Below are 18,669 nucleotides of genomic sequence, written 5' to 3'. Positions count from 1 at the left end.
TCAAATCTATAAATATACTTTGAGCTGCACTGTTCTAAATAAAATGGCACAGAATTTTTTGCATTAAAGAGTACATCTATTCTTTTAAATTTTATTAATTTCTCCAGGTGGGGAAAAGCATCTCTGATATTAAATTCTTTACCAGGAAGTTTCAAACAGAAGACATTTGCATTGGTTTCACAGTTGTAGATTCTACTGTAATATTGCCTGTCTCCTGTGGGAAATTTGATCTCTTCTTCCTCTTTTTGTTGTCATTATCCCCATTGACCTGACACATACTTCCTATTTCCTGGGTTTCTAAAGAACTACTTCATTTTAATTAAAAAAACTTGCATAAAATCAAATCAACAAAGCCAAACATGATATAAACTACTATTCATGCCCATGTGTGTCCTTTATTGAATATTATTATATTTCAGTGGTGTATCAGTTGCTCAATACATCAGAAATCATAAAAGTACTGTTTTCATATAAAATAAATACTTTACATTATTTCAATACTTTTGGTAATTGATTATATGTTGCTTTATTCTTTTTTTATATTTTTCTTAATTTATTCACTACATCATAGTTCTTGCATGAGATACAAACAGTTTAATTATATCCTGATAACACGCAAGCCCAAATCTTAGTGACAAATGGCATCCAATCATGTGTGACTTGAACAGGTTTCTCTGCCAGCTGGCTCTAGTACCTGTTACATATACTCTCCACTCTGAAATCCAGGCGGATGGTATCTTCACCATTTACAATATTGCCATATTTTAAGACAGAAGCAAAAGAAGAGAATGAGCTGCACTCTTCAAAGTTCTGGCCTACAATGATGTGTGGGCGATCATATTCTTTTTGCTAAAGCAACTAACTGTCATGTCGAAGCAGTCAAAGAAGAAGAAGAAAAAGAGGACACATTCTGCCATTTGCAGAGAAGAGATAACAAACTCCAACCCCCCTGGGAAAATGTCCCTTAAAATTCTCATAGTTATAACATTTGAATAAGAAAGGTCTGTGTGTGATTCCATATATGGTTAGGAATCTGCTAACTCTACTTTGTTTACGTGATGTCAGGCGTAAAAGGTTCTCATACCTGCCCTCCAGGGATAGACTAGACGAAAACCCTGACTCCTTGAGTTCACCTTTCCTCCTCAAACATCGCTGACCTCATAGCTTGTGATAGTTAATCTTCACTGTCAACCTGACTGAATTTAGAATTTCCATGGAGACACAGCTCTGGGTGCGTCAATGACGCTGTTTCCAGAAAGCTTTTACTGAGGAGGGAAGCCCCACCCTGACTATGGGTAGCATGTGGGCTAGGGCCCTTGTGAAGCAGAAGGAGAAAGGCAAGCTGTACATCAGCATTCATTGTTCTTTGCTTCCTGCTGGCTGATGTAATCTAACCAACTGCCTCATACTCCTGTTGCTATGGCTTCTCTCCCATAATGTATTACGTCCCCTCTTGCATAGCATGTTAACAAACACCATCTTCCCTTATGTCACTTCTTGCCGGGTATTTGCTCAGAGCGACAGGAACACTAAGAGGCATTTCCAATGGCATCACATTATTTATTGTCCTACCTGCACTTCACAGCAGCTCTTTACCCCCTTCTTTTGCAAAGCTCTCTTCTAACAACATCCATCCTGATTAACCCCTGTAACATTCCTTGACTATGTGACTTCCTTAACTTAATAAAAGCGTAGATATAAATATCTGAACATAAATATGCCTGGTTCAGTGATTACCATAGCATTAAGGCAAACTCCTATCCTTAACCTAAAAAACTTCCACCTTCTAATACCATCAACCTTTAAAACCCCCAAATGCAGCCTGAGTATTTGCTAAGTTTCTGGGAAAATATTTTCCTATTTTTCATTTTTTCCTCCACTGTGGTTAAAGTTGCTTTAGTGTTCCTAATTTTTACTGTCGATTTAAAAATCTCAGTTCATTATGAAAGTACATTCTGTAAACAACCAATCAGGAACTTGACATTGATTTCAGACAAACCATCAAAATGAAATATTTGCTCAGTTAACAGTTACCTAAACACTTACTAAGTTCAGGTAGTATGTAGTTGCATATGTTAGACTGATAGAGATCCTGGACTTAATATGTTTGACTTGAGCTTCTGGGTTTTCTTACTAAATCCATTCTTCACTAAATACTCCAGATTTGCCAAGTTGCATGAATCTAAACCATGGATTGTATTTCTTTCTTTTATATTTGATATGTGATTTGAGAAATGCCTTCAAAATACCCTGAATTAAACCACTTCCATTTCTACATCCCTGGTTAATAGCATCCATTGTTGTCTCTTAGCTGCATTGCGCAATGGCTAGGTAAGAAGTCTCCCTGCTCCCAATTTTTGAACTACTTTGTGTCTGTCTCTCAAAAATATAATATTGTTATTGCCTATTCAAAGTCACGAAAAGACTTCTACAGGGGAGAAAATAAAACCTTCCATCTCCTTTATAAGTTCTGTGACTCAGTTCCCTGAATTAAACTTTAATAATAAAGGTTAATGAAAACAACAATCTGTGTCTCAGGACTTACTTCTTCAGGCAATGAGCACATGCACAGAGGGATAATCCAAAGCATAGAATTTGGGACTTATATACTATCTCCAAAAGGGTGATACATTTGTTCAGAGTTGAAAAGCAAAGGAAAAAAAAACTGTTTGAGTTCTTAGAGACAGTGAATTGTGGGAAGGCAAGTGTGGTCAGAAAAACTGACGGAAACATAACTATTGTGGCGAAATTTGTGCAGGTGTTTATCAAGATGCTTGCTCTGTCTCCAGTGGAAAGAGCTGTTTCGCTCCTCCCGATATAAGGGAAGGAAGAAGAAAAATGTGTGTAAAACATTATGGTCTGCCACTGGGTAAATAGATGGAGGGCAAAGAATTAGTTTTGTGTTTGCTGCATCCTAATTGTGTTTGCTTCGATGTAATCTTTATTCAGGGTTGGCATTTGGGGGCAGCATATTCCCATCCTCTTTGCTAACTGCTTTTGCAATAAACCTGCTGACTGATCTTTTGGGCACAAGTTTGTTTCCTGGCTCTTTCCACTCTTAAATCTCATTTGCTCTCCCCCCCCCATCAGGCTAGTTTTCCACTTCATTCTCCCTGTTTGAAACATTATTACTCCACATAATGATGTCTCTTCCCAACTAATTCAAGTGTCATTGTTAATGACATCAACTGGAGAAACCGTTTCCCCAAACATTTCATTTCAGCCATCATTCTAATTTTCCTCCAACCTACATTTCTCACCTAACTCGAAAGACTAGACTTGCCACATATATTATGACAACCTTAACATAATATATAAGTTGTTCTTTTCTTTTTAATAGGAAAAAAGAATCATGGAAACAAAAAACAAAAAATAAAAATAAAAAATAAAACACCATGCTGTTTTTGGAACATTTGAAGATTGAGAAATGAACGAGAATTATCAGGTATGCACAAAGAACAAGGGACACCTCCTGATCCCAAGCTCATGTTCTGGCTGGATAAATAAAGGTTTACATAATAGATCTAAAGGATATAAAATAGAACTCTTTGGTTTATGTAATTGCCTGTGATAATTTGGGGATTCATTTGTGAAGATGTAGGACAAGATAGATTAACAAGGAAGGGACTGAAGATGTGTGGCCTCCAACATTGATTAACTACAGCTAATTCGTGATCAGCATCACCTAGATGGCAGCTTCTCTTGGTACTTCAATGGGCCAACACTGTTATTTGACCTAAATAAAAAAAATAGCACTACTAAATTTTTATGTAACAAATTAACTGCAAAATGCTGCTAGAGTTGATGGAAGAATCAATTTTCAAACTGATTGCTCCAAACTGATATGTTAGGTCAAACAAAGCAAAACAAAACAGGTTAGGCTCCTTGTATAGGGATTCAGATAATTTACACAATTCCCTGAGATTTCTGACAGTTACATCAAAACACTTGGAGCTACAGTGATGAACGGACACAAAGTTAAAGTGTTATTAAAGACATTCAGCACATAGCCTACTCTTCCTTCTGTGCCTCTACTAATTAGTTTTATTTTTTAATATTTATTTATTTATTATGTATACAATATTCTGTCTGTGTGTATGCCTGGAGCCCAGAAGAGGGCACCAGATCTCATTACAGATAGTTGTGAGCCACCATGTGGTTGCTGGGAATTGAACTCAGGACCTTTGGAAGAGCAGGCAATGCTCTTAACCACTGAGCCATCTCTCCAGCCACTACTAATTAGTTTTAAATGTGGACCTATTATGACTTATAATCACCTAAGAGCCTCGTTTGAGGAATTACATGTATCAGGTTAATCTATAAAAATTGATTATTAATTGAAATGAGAAGGCCCAGCCCATTGTGGGCAGCACCATTCCTTATATAGGTGATCCTGTACTATATAAAAAAGCCAAAGGAGAATAAATCTCATGGCCATGCATAAAGCAGAATCTTCCACAGAACTTCACTCATCCTTCATTCTGTACTTCTTTGGCTGTGAAGTAAGTTCCTCATTCAGGGATAATGCAGTTTGTAATAGTAAGCTGTCTACAAGGTCCTGCCTTGAGTTCCTTCACTGTTGGACTATGTCCTGGAAATGTAAGGCATTGTCTCTCCTAAGCTACTCTTGCCGAGAGTGTTTTACAACAATAGAAAAGAATGTATAGCAGGTATATTGACTCATTTTTAACTTTAATTTTCTATTTTCAAATTGGGAGTACTAATTGTTTACAGAAAATTTGATTTTGTGAATTTACAATTTTTCTGAGAGATTAACTCCCTCACACACTTATTTTCCCTTCTTCTTTTTCATCAGTCAGTATTATAGCTGGTGCATATAAAAAGGAGAGAGGAAAGAAGGAAGAAGGAAAGAGTAAGAAGAAAAGAAGGAAGGAAGAAGAAAGGAAGGAAGGAAGGAAGGAAGGAAGGAAGGAAGGAAGGAAGGAAGGAAGGAAGGAAGAAAGGAGTGATTGGAGAGACAATTTGTAAGATTTGAGATCTGAGTGGCTCCCAAGAGTCTTGAAACTGATTTCCTGCCTCAAAGAGAGACTTCATTGATGAGTGAAAGTTTTTGAGGTGCTAGGCTGATGAAGACAGCGGTTGGCCATCAGGGAATTGAGAAAAAACTTGAAGAGTCTCACTGGACCAATTACTAGGGACTGGTCAGGTTGATATCTGTTGTTGTAAGATAATAAGATGTGTTACATTTACTTGTGCTGTGGAATATTTGTTTAATGATGCAAGGATGTGTTGCATTCTTTTATGTTGCATTCACTTAACTCTGTGAAGCTGTGTTACTTTGCCTGTCTAAAACACCTGATTGGTCTAAAAATGAGCTGATTAGCAAGGTAGGAAAGGAGATAGGTGGAGCTGGCAAGCAGTAAGAATCAACAGGAGGAGAAATATGGGAGGAGAAGATCTAGGAGCAATAGAAAGAGGAAAATTCCAGGGGCCAGTCACTCAGCTACACAGCAAGCCATGAAGTAAGATGTAATATATATACATACATACACACACACACATATATATATATATATATATATATATATATATATATATATGATAAAGATAAAAGCTCAGACACAAAAAGAAGATGGGCTAATTTAAGTTAAGAAAAGCTAGCTAGAAACAAGCCAAGCTAAGTCTGGGCATTCATAAAAAGAAAAAAAATCCATGTATGTGATCTATTTGACAGATGGGTACCAGGTCTATGATGGCCAAAAGAGCAAAGAGGCAAAAATGTGAAACAGAAAAAGAAAACAACAAACAACAATCCATGGACAGATGCGTCAATTATTAGCTTTTTTCTTTCTTCCTTACTGAAGAAAGAAATAAATTTGGTGAAAAGGGATGAGATAATTATTATAGAAGAATAGGAGATCCAGGAATTTCCAGTTGTGTTTTAATAGTTGCAAGTTATGATACATCTTTTGAAAAATTTAACTTAATTGTTTATAGATATAGATATAATGTCTATTTCTGCTACATTTTTACATCTCTTCTCAAATAGTCGACTGGATCTGAGATTTATGTATAAGAGTTATACCCAGTACAGGGGATATAAGAATCCTATAGTTATGGTGAATAAACCACTTTGAATATGTAGTGCTGATGTCAGTTTACTTGGAGACAGGAAAGAGAAAATTAGACATGTAGTGAAAAGCCAGGCATTAAATAGTTAAAATAAAAGCCAGTGCTATGAACACTAAGTCTAGGAAGGCTGAACATGGAAATGACCACTGCCCTCAGATATCTGAAAGACCCATTGTGAAAGGCAGAATGTCCCGGCTGTGAATGGATGTTCAAGGCAGGAATGTTTAAGTCCGTCAATAGAAAAAGGAAGTTTCGCACAGCCAAGTGTTCATCAGCATGAAGGCTTTGCACAGATGTCCAAAATTCCTTTTGCCTGGAATGCCATCAGAAGATTCCTGAAGGCAGAGGAGTGTGCTCCTGGCACTTTCAGTTTGAGGATGATATGATATGTGGAGCAGGCAGCGCAAGTGATATCACCAAATTCCGGGAAATCCCTGAGTGTTCTGTGTCCTTAGCTTATTGAATCTGACTGAAGCATGCTCACTAGTTACCCGTATTTTCTAAATCAGGATAAACCGCAGACGTTCACGGTGATGGCAAACTGTCCAGTTGAGTTTTAACTCAGGCCTACTGCTTTAAGATTGTACTTTGCACCACACACTGGTTCCCTCACAGGCTCTTCCAACAATAAAGAACAAATTCTTTTGGTGAGAAAGGATTTCAAAATATACAGATAATCCTAACATACTGGCCAATGGCCAGGAAAGGCACACTGGAATATTTTAACCATGACTCACATTTTTTTTCTGTAGAAACTTAAGGCATGAATCATGTAGATCACACAATAGCCACTTATCTATTTCCTCGAATCATTTCACCTGGTTTTATTTAATGTGGTGATTAATTTTACCTGTTAGCTTGATTTGGTCAGGTGCTTAGATATTTGGTCAGATATTATTTTGGGTGTGCCTTGAGGATGAGATTAACATTTAAATCAGTTTTCTTTGCATGGCATCGTCTAGATTCATCTGTTTTCAAAATGGAAGATTTTCCTTATTTTACCTATTGTGGTATACGTGTGTATATGTGAACGTATGTGTGCATATGGGTGTGTGTTACATTTTCCTTATTGTTGTGGTGTGAATGAAAATGGCCCCCATATGTCACATGGGGAGAGTTGCTATTGAGAGGTCTAGCTTTGCTGGGAGTAGGGGTAGCCTTGTTGGGGAAAGTGTGTCACAGAGGTGACGTTTGGATTTTCAGAGCATCAAGCCAGGGCCAGTGTCTTTTTCTCTCTTCCTGCTGCCTGTGGATCAGGATATAGAACTCTTAGCTCATTCTCCAGCACCATGTTTGCCTGCATGCTACCATGTTTCCTGCCCTAATGATGATGGACTAAACTTCTGAATGTGTAAATAAGCCCCAATTAAATGATTTCTTTTATGAGTTTCCATGGTCATGGTGTCTCTTTATAGCAATAGAAACCCTAACTAAGCCAATAATCCATTTATCTTTTGAAGGACAAAGACGAATGGCATGCGGTTTAATTACATGGAGAACATAACATTGACACTCAAAGAAATAGAGTAGGATGACGGTTGTCAAAGATTAGGGATCAGTGAAATGGGGAGCTGTCAATCAAAGGGAACAACATTTCAGTCAGTAGGAATTCCTTCTTCTACCCACACGGAGGATCTGAGGCCGGCCTCAAACTCATTCCATCCTCTTGTCTCAACCTCACAAGTGCCACAACTCCCATCAGAGTGTTGCTACCTCCGTAGCAATAACGACACTATTGCATAAATCCGCATATCCTGTCTGGAAGGTTGGGCTCCCATCAACAGACATACATGGTTGGAGGAGGACTCAGGATGCACTACCACGAACTAACTCCAGAAACACTGCCTCTAATTGCTGATTTGATACTGGTCAGTTAAAGGAGTGGGGAGACACAGCTTTTTGTGGTGACTCCCTGGGGCTAAACTAAAAGGGTCACAGAACCAAACAAAAAAGCCATGAATCTAGCAATGTAAAAAGGACTAGGGTCAATAGGAACGAGAAGGAGAAAAAAAGAAGGGAAGAGAATAAGCATTGTCAAAGAGTAAGCAAATGGAATTCTATGATGGAACACCTCCATGGAAGCGCTTCTCGGTGGCCCCCTTCTTTCCCTGTGAAGCTTTCAGAAGATAATGCAGCTTTAATTCCTGTTTTGATTACAATCTGTGGTAGACACGGAGCTAAGCTGCACCCAGATTCTAGACCCTAAAAACTGTTTTGAAAAGTTCTGGGTGGAACATTAAATATATCCTTCGGACAGATCTGGTGACACAGAAGCAGATTTGAACTGAGAGTCTGTGCGCCTGACTCTCAAAGTCTGGGTCTTTTCTAAACAGTTTGTGCCGACTTTGCCTCCCTGGGTCTCATTGCCCCGCCTGCCTTTCCAAAAGGGTCTCCGATTTTCTTAAATGGAGCAGTTCAAGTCTCTATTAATTCTACCGCTTTTTTTTTCATTAAAATAAATACTGATAAAAATCACAAGAACACACACTGGCCCAGAAGTAGTCTGGCTTGCTGGCGGCCTTCCAGCTTCCTCTTTCTTTGCCTGTAACTGTCTGTCCTCAAATCCTGTTTTACCTCTTTTTCCCCTACCTACCCTTCTCTACCGCTAACCAATGAAGGTTACTCTGCTTTTATGACATTTGTATGTGTTCCCACACAATGCAAGCAGGACTAGTCGCCTCTGAATGTGTATCCAAGTCTGGAAAGGCCATCTCTGGCATTCAGTGAATTTACTCTGGCGATGCACAGTGTGAAGGGATCCTCTGGTCTTCCGACTTGACATTACCTAGTGAGTAGCAGGATTTGCATTGGCAAATTAATCCTGCTCAAAAAGAAAAGTTTTTTTTTTTTTAAAAAAAAAGCAAGCAAATTGCCCCAAGCATACCAAACCCTCCTCTGCCCCATCCCCCCTCTTTTCTTTACTTTTCTTTCTTCTTTTTTCTTTTTCTTTTTTTTTTTTTTCTTTTTTCCTTTTTCTTTCTTTTAAGGTTAGGGACACGGAAGGGGGAAGGGGAGAGCTAAGAAGAGAAAAGTAAGGGGCGGCCTGGGTGCTTGGCTGCAAGCAGAGCAGAAACCCGCTTGTGCTCCCATAATCCGAGCTCCTCTTCTTCACCCAGGCTCATAGGGGTTCAGCGCTTTCAGCAGGCTGGTGACCTCGGGGTCATCTGGGTCCCCTCCACGGAGCTGAGGCTGGCCTTGTGCCAGTCTCCCAACCCCGCCGCCCGCGCCGGTCCCGCCCCGCGTGGCGACTTCTCCCTTTCCCTCTGCCCTCGGGTGGCCGGCCCTGGGTGGGGCAAGTGAGCTTTCTGGACTGTCCTCTGCCTCCGGACCGCCTAGAGCCAGGGCCACCGCGGAGAGGTTGCGCGGAGCCGCACCTGAGCCCCGGGGTAAACCGAGGCTGACCAGAGCCTCGCCACAGGCTCTGGACTCTGCGAGTCTCACCGTTCCAGCCCGGCGGGCTTGAACCGCGGTCCACCCGGCTCGACTCCCCGGAGCCCTTGGCCCCAAGTATTGGGAAAGTTCTGCGCCGGGCGGAACCTGCCGCCGTCGGCCGCGCCCCTACGCGCGGGACCCGCGCTCTTGAACTCCGCCGCGCGCGCCCGGGGTCCACCTTGCGCCGCCCCGCGCGCAGGCGAGGAGCAGCTGCCGGGAAACCCTATGAACTCTCCAGAAAGGGCGTGACGAAGGGTCCTGCGGGGCGCGGTCCCGGCCGTCCCGGTCCCCACTTCGGTGGAGCTCGCAGGCAGTAGAGAGCAGAGAGGTGAAGGAGAAGGATGAGCGTGTAGCCTCTGGGGACCTCCGCGCAGTAATGCCAGCATGTAAGTCGCCTCCCAGCTCGGACCCCTTCGCACCTCCGTCTATGCCCCCCTTCTCCCCCTCAGCTCAGCGGTTCCTTGAAAGGTACCAACTGCGGGAACTGAAGCTTCAGGGTGTTTCTCCAGGCACCGGGGACTGGGTATTAGCAAATGCAGCCGGGGCGTGTGCGTGCGGCTTGCTTGGTTTCTCCCTTTCTCCCCTAAAGAGAGGTAAACTTCACTCTTCACTTGGAGGCCTTGTAAAGCAGCAGCAGAAGGGCAGGGCTTCAAGTGTGGGGAGAACGTGGTTTTGATTCAAATTAAACAAGAACTAACCGACGGTGCCGCTGCTTGCACAGCCCTGGCTCCACGGAGCCAGCGCTCCCTGGATCAACACCTGGGGCCTGGGAAGGTACTGCTGAGCGGGGCAGATGTTGGCTTTGCGCTGTCCCCTTTGCATGTAGAAGTCCTTCTTAGATCTCTAAGATATTTAAATGACTTTTTCCTCATTGCGACCTCTCCAGCCCTGGATCTTTTTCTTTGGAAATCTCAGAAAAGTTGTCTCAAAGTACTACGTAGATTTAAAAAAAAAAAGCAATTAAGGGACGTGATAGGGGCTTCCTGTAAAATTACAAGTAGGAGGCATGGGGGAGAGCGGGAGATAGTCTGGAAAAGCTACACAAGGTTTTGCTTGGATGGAATTGCCACCCAAGCTGTGAAGTGCTCCGAGGCACCCGAGGAAAGAGCGGCCATGCGCACTGCCTGGCCTTCCAAACTGGACAATGGTTCTCACAAGGGCCACACTTATCTTTGCGGCCAACTTAGCGGTTATATTTTTTTTTCTCATGGTGTGTAATTTTACCCTCTGCCGTTTTATTTATTTTTGGGCAGACACCTGACAGACTTTTTACCAACTTCCACTAACTTGTTCAGGAGTTACAGAAATTGATACTTCCCTCGTTCCACTACTCCATCCTTCCTTATTTCCTCTTATATTTCCTTTTCCAAGTTAGCACCCAGCCAGGGTCTTGGGTCTTTTTGCCCCCTTCGTTGCTCTGTCTCGCTCGGCAACCCCAAACACATTAAAAGGTGGGCGATGCAACAGAGCACGCCAGCTTCACCCTCCACGCTGCAGCTCTGATCTTGGCACTGAGCCCTGTAATAAATATCACTCATTTTTGCTAAAACTCCATGTGAAGAAATGCCACACCTGTGAGTTTTACAGAGTTGCTTATGGCAATGGAATAGGCAAATGGATACCTTGTAAGCATTTCTTTTGGGATACAGCCAGCCATCTACCATAAGACTCGTTCCCCTACGCAGGCAACAGGTTTGAAACGACTGTTAAGTTCATTTCCAACTTCAGTTTTCCTGAAAACATACCCCAGTTCTTCACAGGAGATATTTAGGCAGTTTCTGTCAGCCTCCCTGGATATCAACTGCCTCCCTGGATATCTAGAGTTCATGGAATTAAAAGCAACACACACACACACACACACACACACACACACACACACACACGGCCACGTAAGGCATGCACGCGCATGCGTGTGTGTTCACACACGTTCTCTCACTTTCTCTCTCTCTCTTTCTCTCTCTCTCTCTCTCTCACACACACACACACACACACACACACACACACACACACGTGCGCTACTGCACGCGAATGCGATTACCTAAAAGTTGTGAAACTCATCAACAGGTAATGTGAATTTTTCTCGATAATGCAATTAAATTATTTAATCCATTTGAATTTGGTGTGATTAAATTTATGACTTCTCAGGGTAGAATCATGAATAAGCAGCCATCTAAGGCTTTTAAGTTTGATTTAAATTTCTTTACCAAATTCTTTTGATGGAATTTTTTTCTGTGTCTTTCAAGAGCATTATGCATATTTTCTTGGCAATGGTTTGTGATGTTTTAACCCGTTTTGGCTGATGGGCAAGTTAGGAAACATGGAGATAGAGCCAATCTGCCCAAGGTAAATATTCCTATTATTTTGTTGAAAATATTGAAATGGTAAATTAAACTATATTTTCAAATTTTAATTGCAGTAAGTAAAAATACACAGGCTTCTTGAATGTCTTGGTCACATCTTCCTTGTGGAGAACAAATTTATATATTGCTACACTCAGATTTTGAAATTATTGACTTTATGAATATATTTAGGAGTTGCAACAACTGCATGTCTTGCATGCTCCGAAAAATTAAGTAGATTTTGCAAGGCTGGCTTTTGTTGGTTTCACAGTGCATGAAACTACTGTTCCATTTATGGCTTATATAAGTTACATGTCATTGTGCCTGTCCAATGTGAATGGTGAATGAGGCTATTGTCTGTTTGCTTATGGGAAATATTAGAAGTTCAGGGTTGTTACTGTCTGACTGAAGTGTCACTCGAATTTCTGGAAATAATGATTTGAGAGAAATCTCATTTATATATTAGAAAATAAACTAATGATAATGTCTTCAGACACTGTCATGCTTCTAACTGTCCACATGTCATATAGAATTTACATTTCTGATGAAAGGAGTAGAAGTTTCTAGAGACTATCTAGTACTTAGACTAAATAGAAAGTGTGTGTAGTGTTTGTGACCAGACGTATATTTCCATGTTTATTCCTAGTTGGATGACATCATTACCTCATCCATGCTAGTTGACATCAAGAGGCATATTGCTTGGTGGAAATGATAATGTTTAATGATAATGATAATGCATGAACTCAAACTAAGAATTCCAAGTTAATGAGTAGGGCTACCTGGAATCATCTTACCTCCCTTTTACTCAGAGGGGAATTCTTAGGAATGTCTTTCTAGATTATTTAAAAGATGGCAGATATAATGAAAGCTTACATGTTTGTGATAAAATTGGTTAAAAAACACAATCAGAAAGAAAAATATTTATACTGTAATTGAAAAGTATGTATATGACTTAGTCCTGCCAATCCAAATAAAGGAAATCCAAGAGAGACACTTCTGTCAACTGACAGAGATCAAAGCAATGCCACTCACCAGCAGGGGTCACGGCGCGGACTTGCGCCCCAGTGGATAATGGAAGTAATTTAATTTTTAAAAAATAATTGTAAGCCTGCAAGAAGTTTCAAACAGAAAATACAAAATAGGCTGGAGAGATGGCCCAGCCCTGAGGGACCTTAATGCTCTTGAGAGGTCAGGAGTTCAGTTCCTAGTCCTCAGTTAGATGGGCAACTCAAAAATCACCTATAATTGCAGCTCTAGGCATCCAGCACCCTCTTCTGGCCTCCAAAGGCATCTACACACAGGTGCTTACACACATAAACACATACATACACACATACAAAATATAAAGCAAATCTCTAAAAATGCAAAGAACAACTGAATATCCTTTCCCAATATTCATATATTCTAAATGCTAGCCTTATTTGTTTGATCCTTCCATTTGGACCCCCCCCCCCAAGTCTGTCTTTCTAGAATCTTCTGAAACTTAGCCTGTATCAAGGCTTAGAGGTTTACTTTTTATGAAAAATTTTAAGATAAATACAGATACTGCTACAGTTGTAAACAATTTAATACGACAATATCACATGTATCCTTTGGTTAAGTTTTCATTAAGAACATTTTACACAGCTATAGAGCAGAATAAAAAATAGGATGTTGATAAATTACAGCTCTCCCTCACTCTCTCTCTCTTTCTCCCAGTTTATCTAGTGCCTATTTGTGCATGCACTCATGTGTTTGCACCTCTGTGTACCTCTGTGTGTGCGCGTGTGTGTAGGATATATTTGTCTAAGTTCTCACGTTGGCTTTATGCTATGAATCAGTCATGCATATCCTTGTTCAAATGAGACAAGCTTTGTGAAGACCTGAAGAGTAAGTGAGATTTTTGTAGAGGGGGAAGCCAAGCTAATGAAAGGGTCTGAGTTCAGTAATAGAATAGCACACTCTTTTTTGTCTTAGTCTCGGGAATATGACCTTTTACTGAAAGAAGAAACGCTGTTATGAGCAGGCTCAAATATGCTAAATCACTGTTCATTTTATCCTGCTAGATCTCAAGGTGTTCTCTGCCACTTCCAAACCTTTTTATGAAAAGATGTGTCATAGACACATAGTAGGAATATGGCCAAGGAATTTAATTCTGACTATTGATATTAGTAGAACTAATATCCTGACAATTTCTCTATTGATTTCAAAATGTCTTCACTCGCTTCACTTGAAATTGTCTTTGAGTGAAACACTGAAAGTAGCAGTAAATGGTAGATTTTGAAAATCTTTTGCCCAGTTTAAAGTCATGCCTGCTAGTGCTTATGCATCTACTGAAATTATTCCTTTGAAATGTTTTTGTTCTCCAAAACTTTTGGAAATGGGGCTCAAGTGTATTGTATTTTGTAGCCTATTGTTTTGGTGTAGGATTGCAGCAGAGGTAAACTGGTCCTCATCAGGAGAAGTGGAAGCCAGATGACACAAAGGGTTTGGATCTTACTACTGATTCTGAAAGCTGGGCAAATAGTTTAATCTCTAATTTTCTTACCTGAGGGATAATAAGTTTATTTACCGAATGAAAAGGATTCTCTTCAAATTATACAAGGCTATGACTCTATGTTCCTTTAACACACGTTTCTTGGGGCCTAGAGAGATGACTCCATGGTTAAGAGCACTTACTGCTCTTCCAGAGAACCAGAGTCCAATCTCATCATCCATATCACATGGCTCACAACCACCTAGTTCCAGGGCATCCAACACACACCCTCTTCTGACCTCCATGGGTGCCCATATGGACCTGGCATATACACACAAAGACAGAAACACATAAAAATAAAAGTAAATCTTGAAAAAAAAGTTTCTGTTCTTGGTCAAATTCTTAGACCGCAATGAAGCCTCTACCAAGTTGAAGTTCCTGTTTAGAACCTTAGTAACCCTGCTTGGGATTTTCCATTCTTCTGAGAAAGTTGTTTAAATTTCAGGGATGTATCTTTGCTAAGTGATCCCCTGAGAAGAGCCATAGTGCTTTCCTTCCCCTGTTCTAAATTTATTTGTTTCTGTTCTTCAGTAAACAGTAAAGTAGATGAAAGTTGGCTTGTCACATGGTTTATGTTATGTTACAAGTGTTTACTCTGTCCTGGCTCCTTTTGTGTCTAAAGTGAGGGAGTCCTGGAATGTGTCAAGCCCTGGTCTTCATTTGCAGCTATTGCTTGATAGGATTGCAGACAGCTTTGGTAAAAAACAGTTCAAGGATCAGAGTCCCTTTATGAATTTCACAGAAGAAACTGAGGTTCAACAAAATGAAAAGGAACAAACAGAGCTGACGACCAGCCTTTCCAAGAGTTCTTCACCCTTTCAGCTTCTTACTCTATGTGTCATAGAGAGATTCTCCTCCATCAATACATGAGCAATGTTCCCTCCCTTAAATTCATAAAGGACGTAGAGTCCCTAAATGTGAGAGCCCTTTATAATAAAGGAGAATTTGCGTGGAAAATGAACAGTGTTTCTGTTTGAAAGAATATATGAATTTAAGAGAGGGAACATTGCTCATATATTGATGGAGGAGAATCTCTCAATGACACATAGAGTAAGAAGCTAAAAGGGTGACATAACTCTTAGAAAGGCTGGTGGTAGTCAGCTCTGTTTGTTCTTTTTCATTTTGTTGAACCTCAGTTTCTTCTGTGAAATTCATAAGCTGAACATCATCTTTTGAACTTCTGGTTCTCTAAACTGCTTTTTCCCCCCAGTTTGTTTGTTTGTTTATTAAAGATTTCTGTCTCTTCCCCGCCACCACCTCCCATTTCCCTCCCCCTTCCCCAATCAGCCCAAAGAGCAATCAGGGTTCCCTGCCCTGTGGGAAGTCGAAAGACCACCCACCTCCATCCAGGTCTAGTAAGGAGAGCATCCAAACTGCCTAGGCTCCCACAAAGCCAGTACGTGCAGTAGGATCAAAAGAAACACCTCATTCTTGTAACTTCAATAGGAAACAGGCCCGTTCTTCCACATAAGTGCCCTTTCTGTGACAGACTACATAGTTTGTGGAAGCCCCTGCTGACTGAGCTATAGGTAACAGTTCTTTCTAGGCTGTAGTAGTTCATTTACAGAAGAGTGACAAGGCTCATCGTTTTAAGTATCCCCCCCTACAAAGTGATCAACCCCCAAATCGAACAGTCAACAGAGGAATCTTAATAAGCCCTTGCCAATCCAGAGTCCATAGCAATTAGGATTAGTGTTTTTACTGACTCAAACCTGTTCCTCTTAATCGGTAACAACTTTTACCTTCAAATATATTGGATGACAATATCTGAAAACATGTTTTGCCTTCCAAAAAAAAATTCCTCTTCAGGTCTTACTCTTGTCTTAGTTTAGAAATTCCAAATGTACAGCTAGCTACCTGTAGCTGGAACTTGTAGAATGTGGAGTAAGTACAAGATTGTAATGTGAACTTCAGGCACTACGTAAAATGTTTTCTTTCATAGCCAGCATGAATAAGTATATTCAGGTGATCCTTGAGGTGGCTCTAGGGTCCCTTAATGGATGTTGCCATAGAAAAATGAGGCCTATTATTTGCTATTGTTTGAGTTTCTTCCTTTTCTTATCCACTGGGTAGAATAAACACTCGCATTAGCATGCCTGGCTCGGCAGTAATTATAATAACAGCTGTTATTTATGGAATGCTTGGGAGATATCAGGTACTGACTTTTGAAGACAAAATCTTAATTTGAAGATATTCATCAGTGGGTCTATGGGCCAGGTGCCCTGCTGTTCTTTACAAGTGACACACAGATACAAGAAGAGGTCACATAAAATTTTGGGATTGCACAGGTCTTAGATAGCAAACCCAGGCCACTTTTACTGTAACCCATGTTTCCTTTCATACAACTTACAAAAAAAAATGCTTCAACACGTATTCTTAAGGCAAGTATGGGAATCCTTTCATGTATGTCTCTCACCTGGGTGTTTCCTTGACTTCTCATTCAGTGTTACACACTTGACCCACAAAAGCAGATTTTAGGGTTTTGAAAAGTATCTTGTCCTTCTAGAAGTAAAATTAGTCTCTGGTAGTAATTGCAACTTTGGTGTCTCTTTGGGTATTTGAAGCCTTAGTGATTTATTCCCATTGCTTCTATGCTTGCCTGCCTGTTGTTGCCTCTCTCAGTATCAGTTCTTCTATGGACCCTTGAACAAACGGCTTTTATTCTTACTGCAGCCTCCACAGCTTTCCTCTTTTAATGATGCTGACTCGGTGGAATCTGTTGTGAGCTGGGATAGCATGGAACCTTTCTTTAGTAAATACATCTTTCAATTTAGCTATGACTGACACTGATGATCTATCAAGATGGGTTACCAACCAGGTAAAGGCCTTTGACTCTACGTCTCATGACCCCAGTGTTTGATCCCTGGAACCCACATGATGGAAGGTAAAACTAGCTCCCAGAAGTTGCCCTCTGATGTCTACTTGCACATGTGTACAGGTATACACAAACACACAGTAAATCAGTGTCATTTAAAATAGAGAATGAAAACACTGATACACAAAGATGGAGTGTTTTCACTTGCATCTAACATTACTTAGTAGTTTCTGAAATACTTTGATGATTACTAACCATTTGAAAACACTGAAAGATATTGTTACATATAATGGGTTAATTTTTTCCTGGAAAGTTAATACTTCAGTGTTTCATTTTAGGGAAAGAAGAGAAATTTAATTTTATTTTTAATATTACCCTTTGACAAGAGAAGTTCTCATATGAAAACATATTCTTAAGATCTAAAATAACAACCCCCCCACAAAAGATCTAAAACAATACAGGAAGAATAATATAATTATCTATAAGATGTACATACATATCTGCTGCTGTTGCAGAGGTCAAAGCTGAAATAGTTTTATTTTCTTAAAGAATTCTGCCTTACTTTTGGAATAATTTGAATATTTGCACATCTTCATGAAATTGCCTTCCATATATATTCTTGTAAGGAGTGTGTGGTGACATTCTTTTCTGAAAATATCCCTTACATTCTAAGAAACAGGAACTTATGCTGGACCAGAGTTAATTATATACCTTGAGGTCACTCAAGACTTAGGACTGCTGTCCTACTGTATACTTGCCCTGTTTATTTAACCTGCCTTTAAGAGAACAATGTAAAACTAACCTTACTTGTCTTGGATTTCCCTTGTAATTAGCTTTCACAACCTAAGCTAATGCATAGCTAAAATCTTAAATTATGTTCCTCCAGGCCCAAGCCCAGAACAATGTATGTACATCATTTGCTGAAATCCACAAATTCCAGAACTTGAAAGAAGCATCCTAAATCTAGCATAAAAGTTAAAAGCCACTATGTATGGATATTAGTTGATAATGGTTTTTGTTGTCTTGGTCAGTTGGAGCCTATGACTTAATTCATTTTAAAACTGTGTTTAAGATTTATGTAAAGTATCCCATTCCTTCCCTGTATGATGCTTCCTATGATGATCAGTAGGGACAGACACCAATCATACTTGGAAACATCAAAAACACAGGCACAACAGAGAGAGAGAGAGAGAGAGAGAGAGAGAGAGAGAGAGAGAGAGAGAGAGAGAGAGAGACACGCACATAGACAGATACAGACAGACACGGGGACAGGAAATACAGATTCATAGGATAGTTTTTAGACAGCTTCAGATTCTGACTCATGCAAGAGACAGACAGGAGACAGAAGATACAGGTTTTGTTAAATAGAGAATTCAAATTTGGACCTGGACAAGTGTACAAGTAACAGATAAAATGGATGAACTTACTATGTATGTATGTGTGCATAAGGGTATGTGTGTACTTATTCATACATG

The 18,669-nt window shown here is 40.2% G+C and overlaps 1 protein-coding gene across 3 annotated transcripts in view; it reads left to right on the top strand.

Annotated features, from left to right (window-relative positions):
- The first annotated feature begins 9,399 nt into the window (after positions 1-9,399).
- Positions 9,400-18,669, top strand: part of Adgrg6 (adhesion G protein-coupled receptor G6) — a 135,819-nt gene continuing 126,549 nt past the window's right edge. For all 3 annotated transcript variants that reach the window (XM_050122232.1, XM_050122231.1, XM_050122233.1), the window contains exon 1: positions 9,400-9,911. In XM_050122232.1, the coding sequence (XP_049978189.1) occupies positions 9,910-9,911 (2 nt within the window). In that variant the 5' untranslated portion in view covers positions 9,400-9,909. The remainder of the gene's footprint in view (positions 9,912-18,669) is intronic.

This window comes from Alexandromys fortis, unplaced genomic scaffold (genome assembly GCF_014885135.2).
Source record: "Alexandromys fortis isolate MF-2015 unplaced genomic scaffold, M_Fortis_MF-2015_v1.1 scaffold_215, whole genome shotgun sequence".
NCBI classification, from domain to species: domain Eukaryota; kingdom Metazoa; phylum Chordata; class Mammalia; order Rodentia; family Cricetidae; genus Alexandromys; species Alexandromys fortis.
Note: the sequence above shows the minus strand (reverse complement) of the source record. Positions and strands in the feature narration are given on the sequence as shown.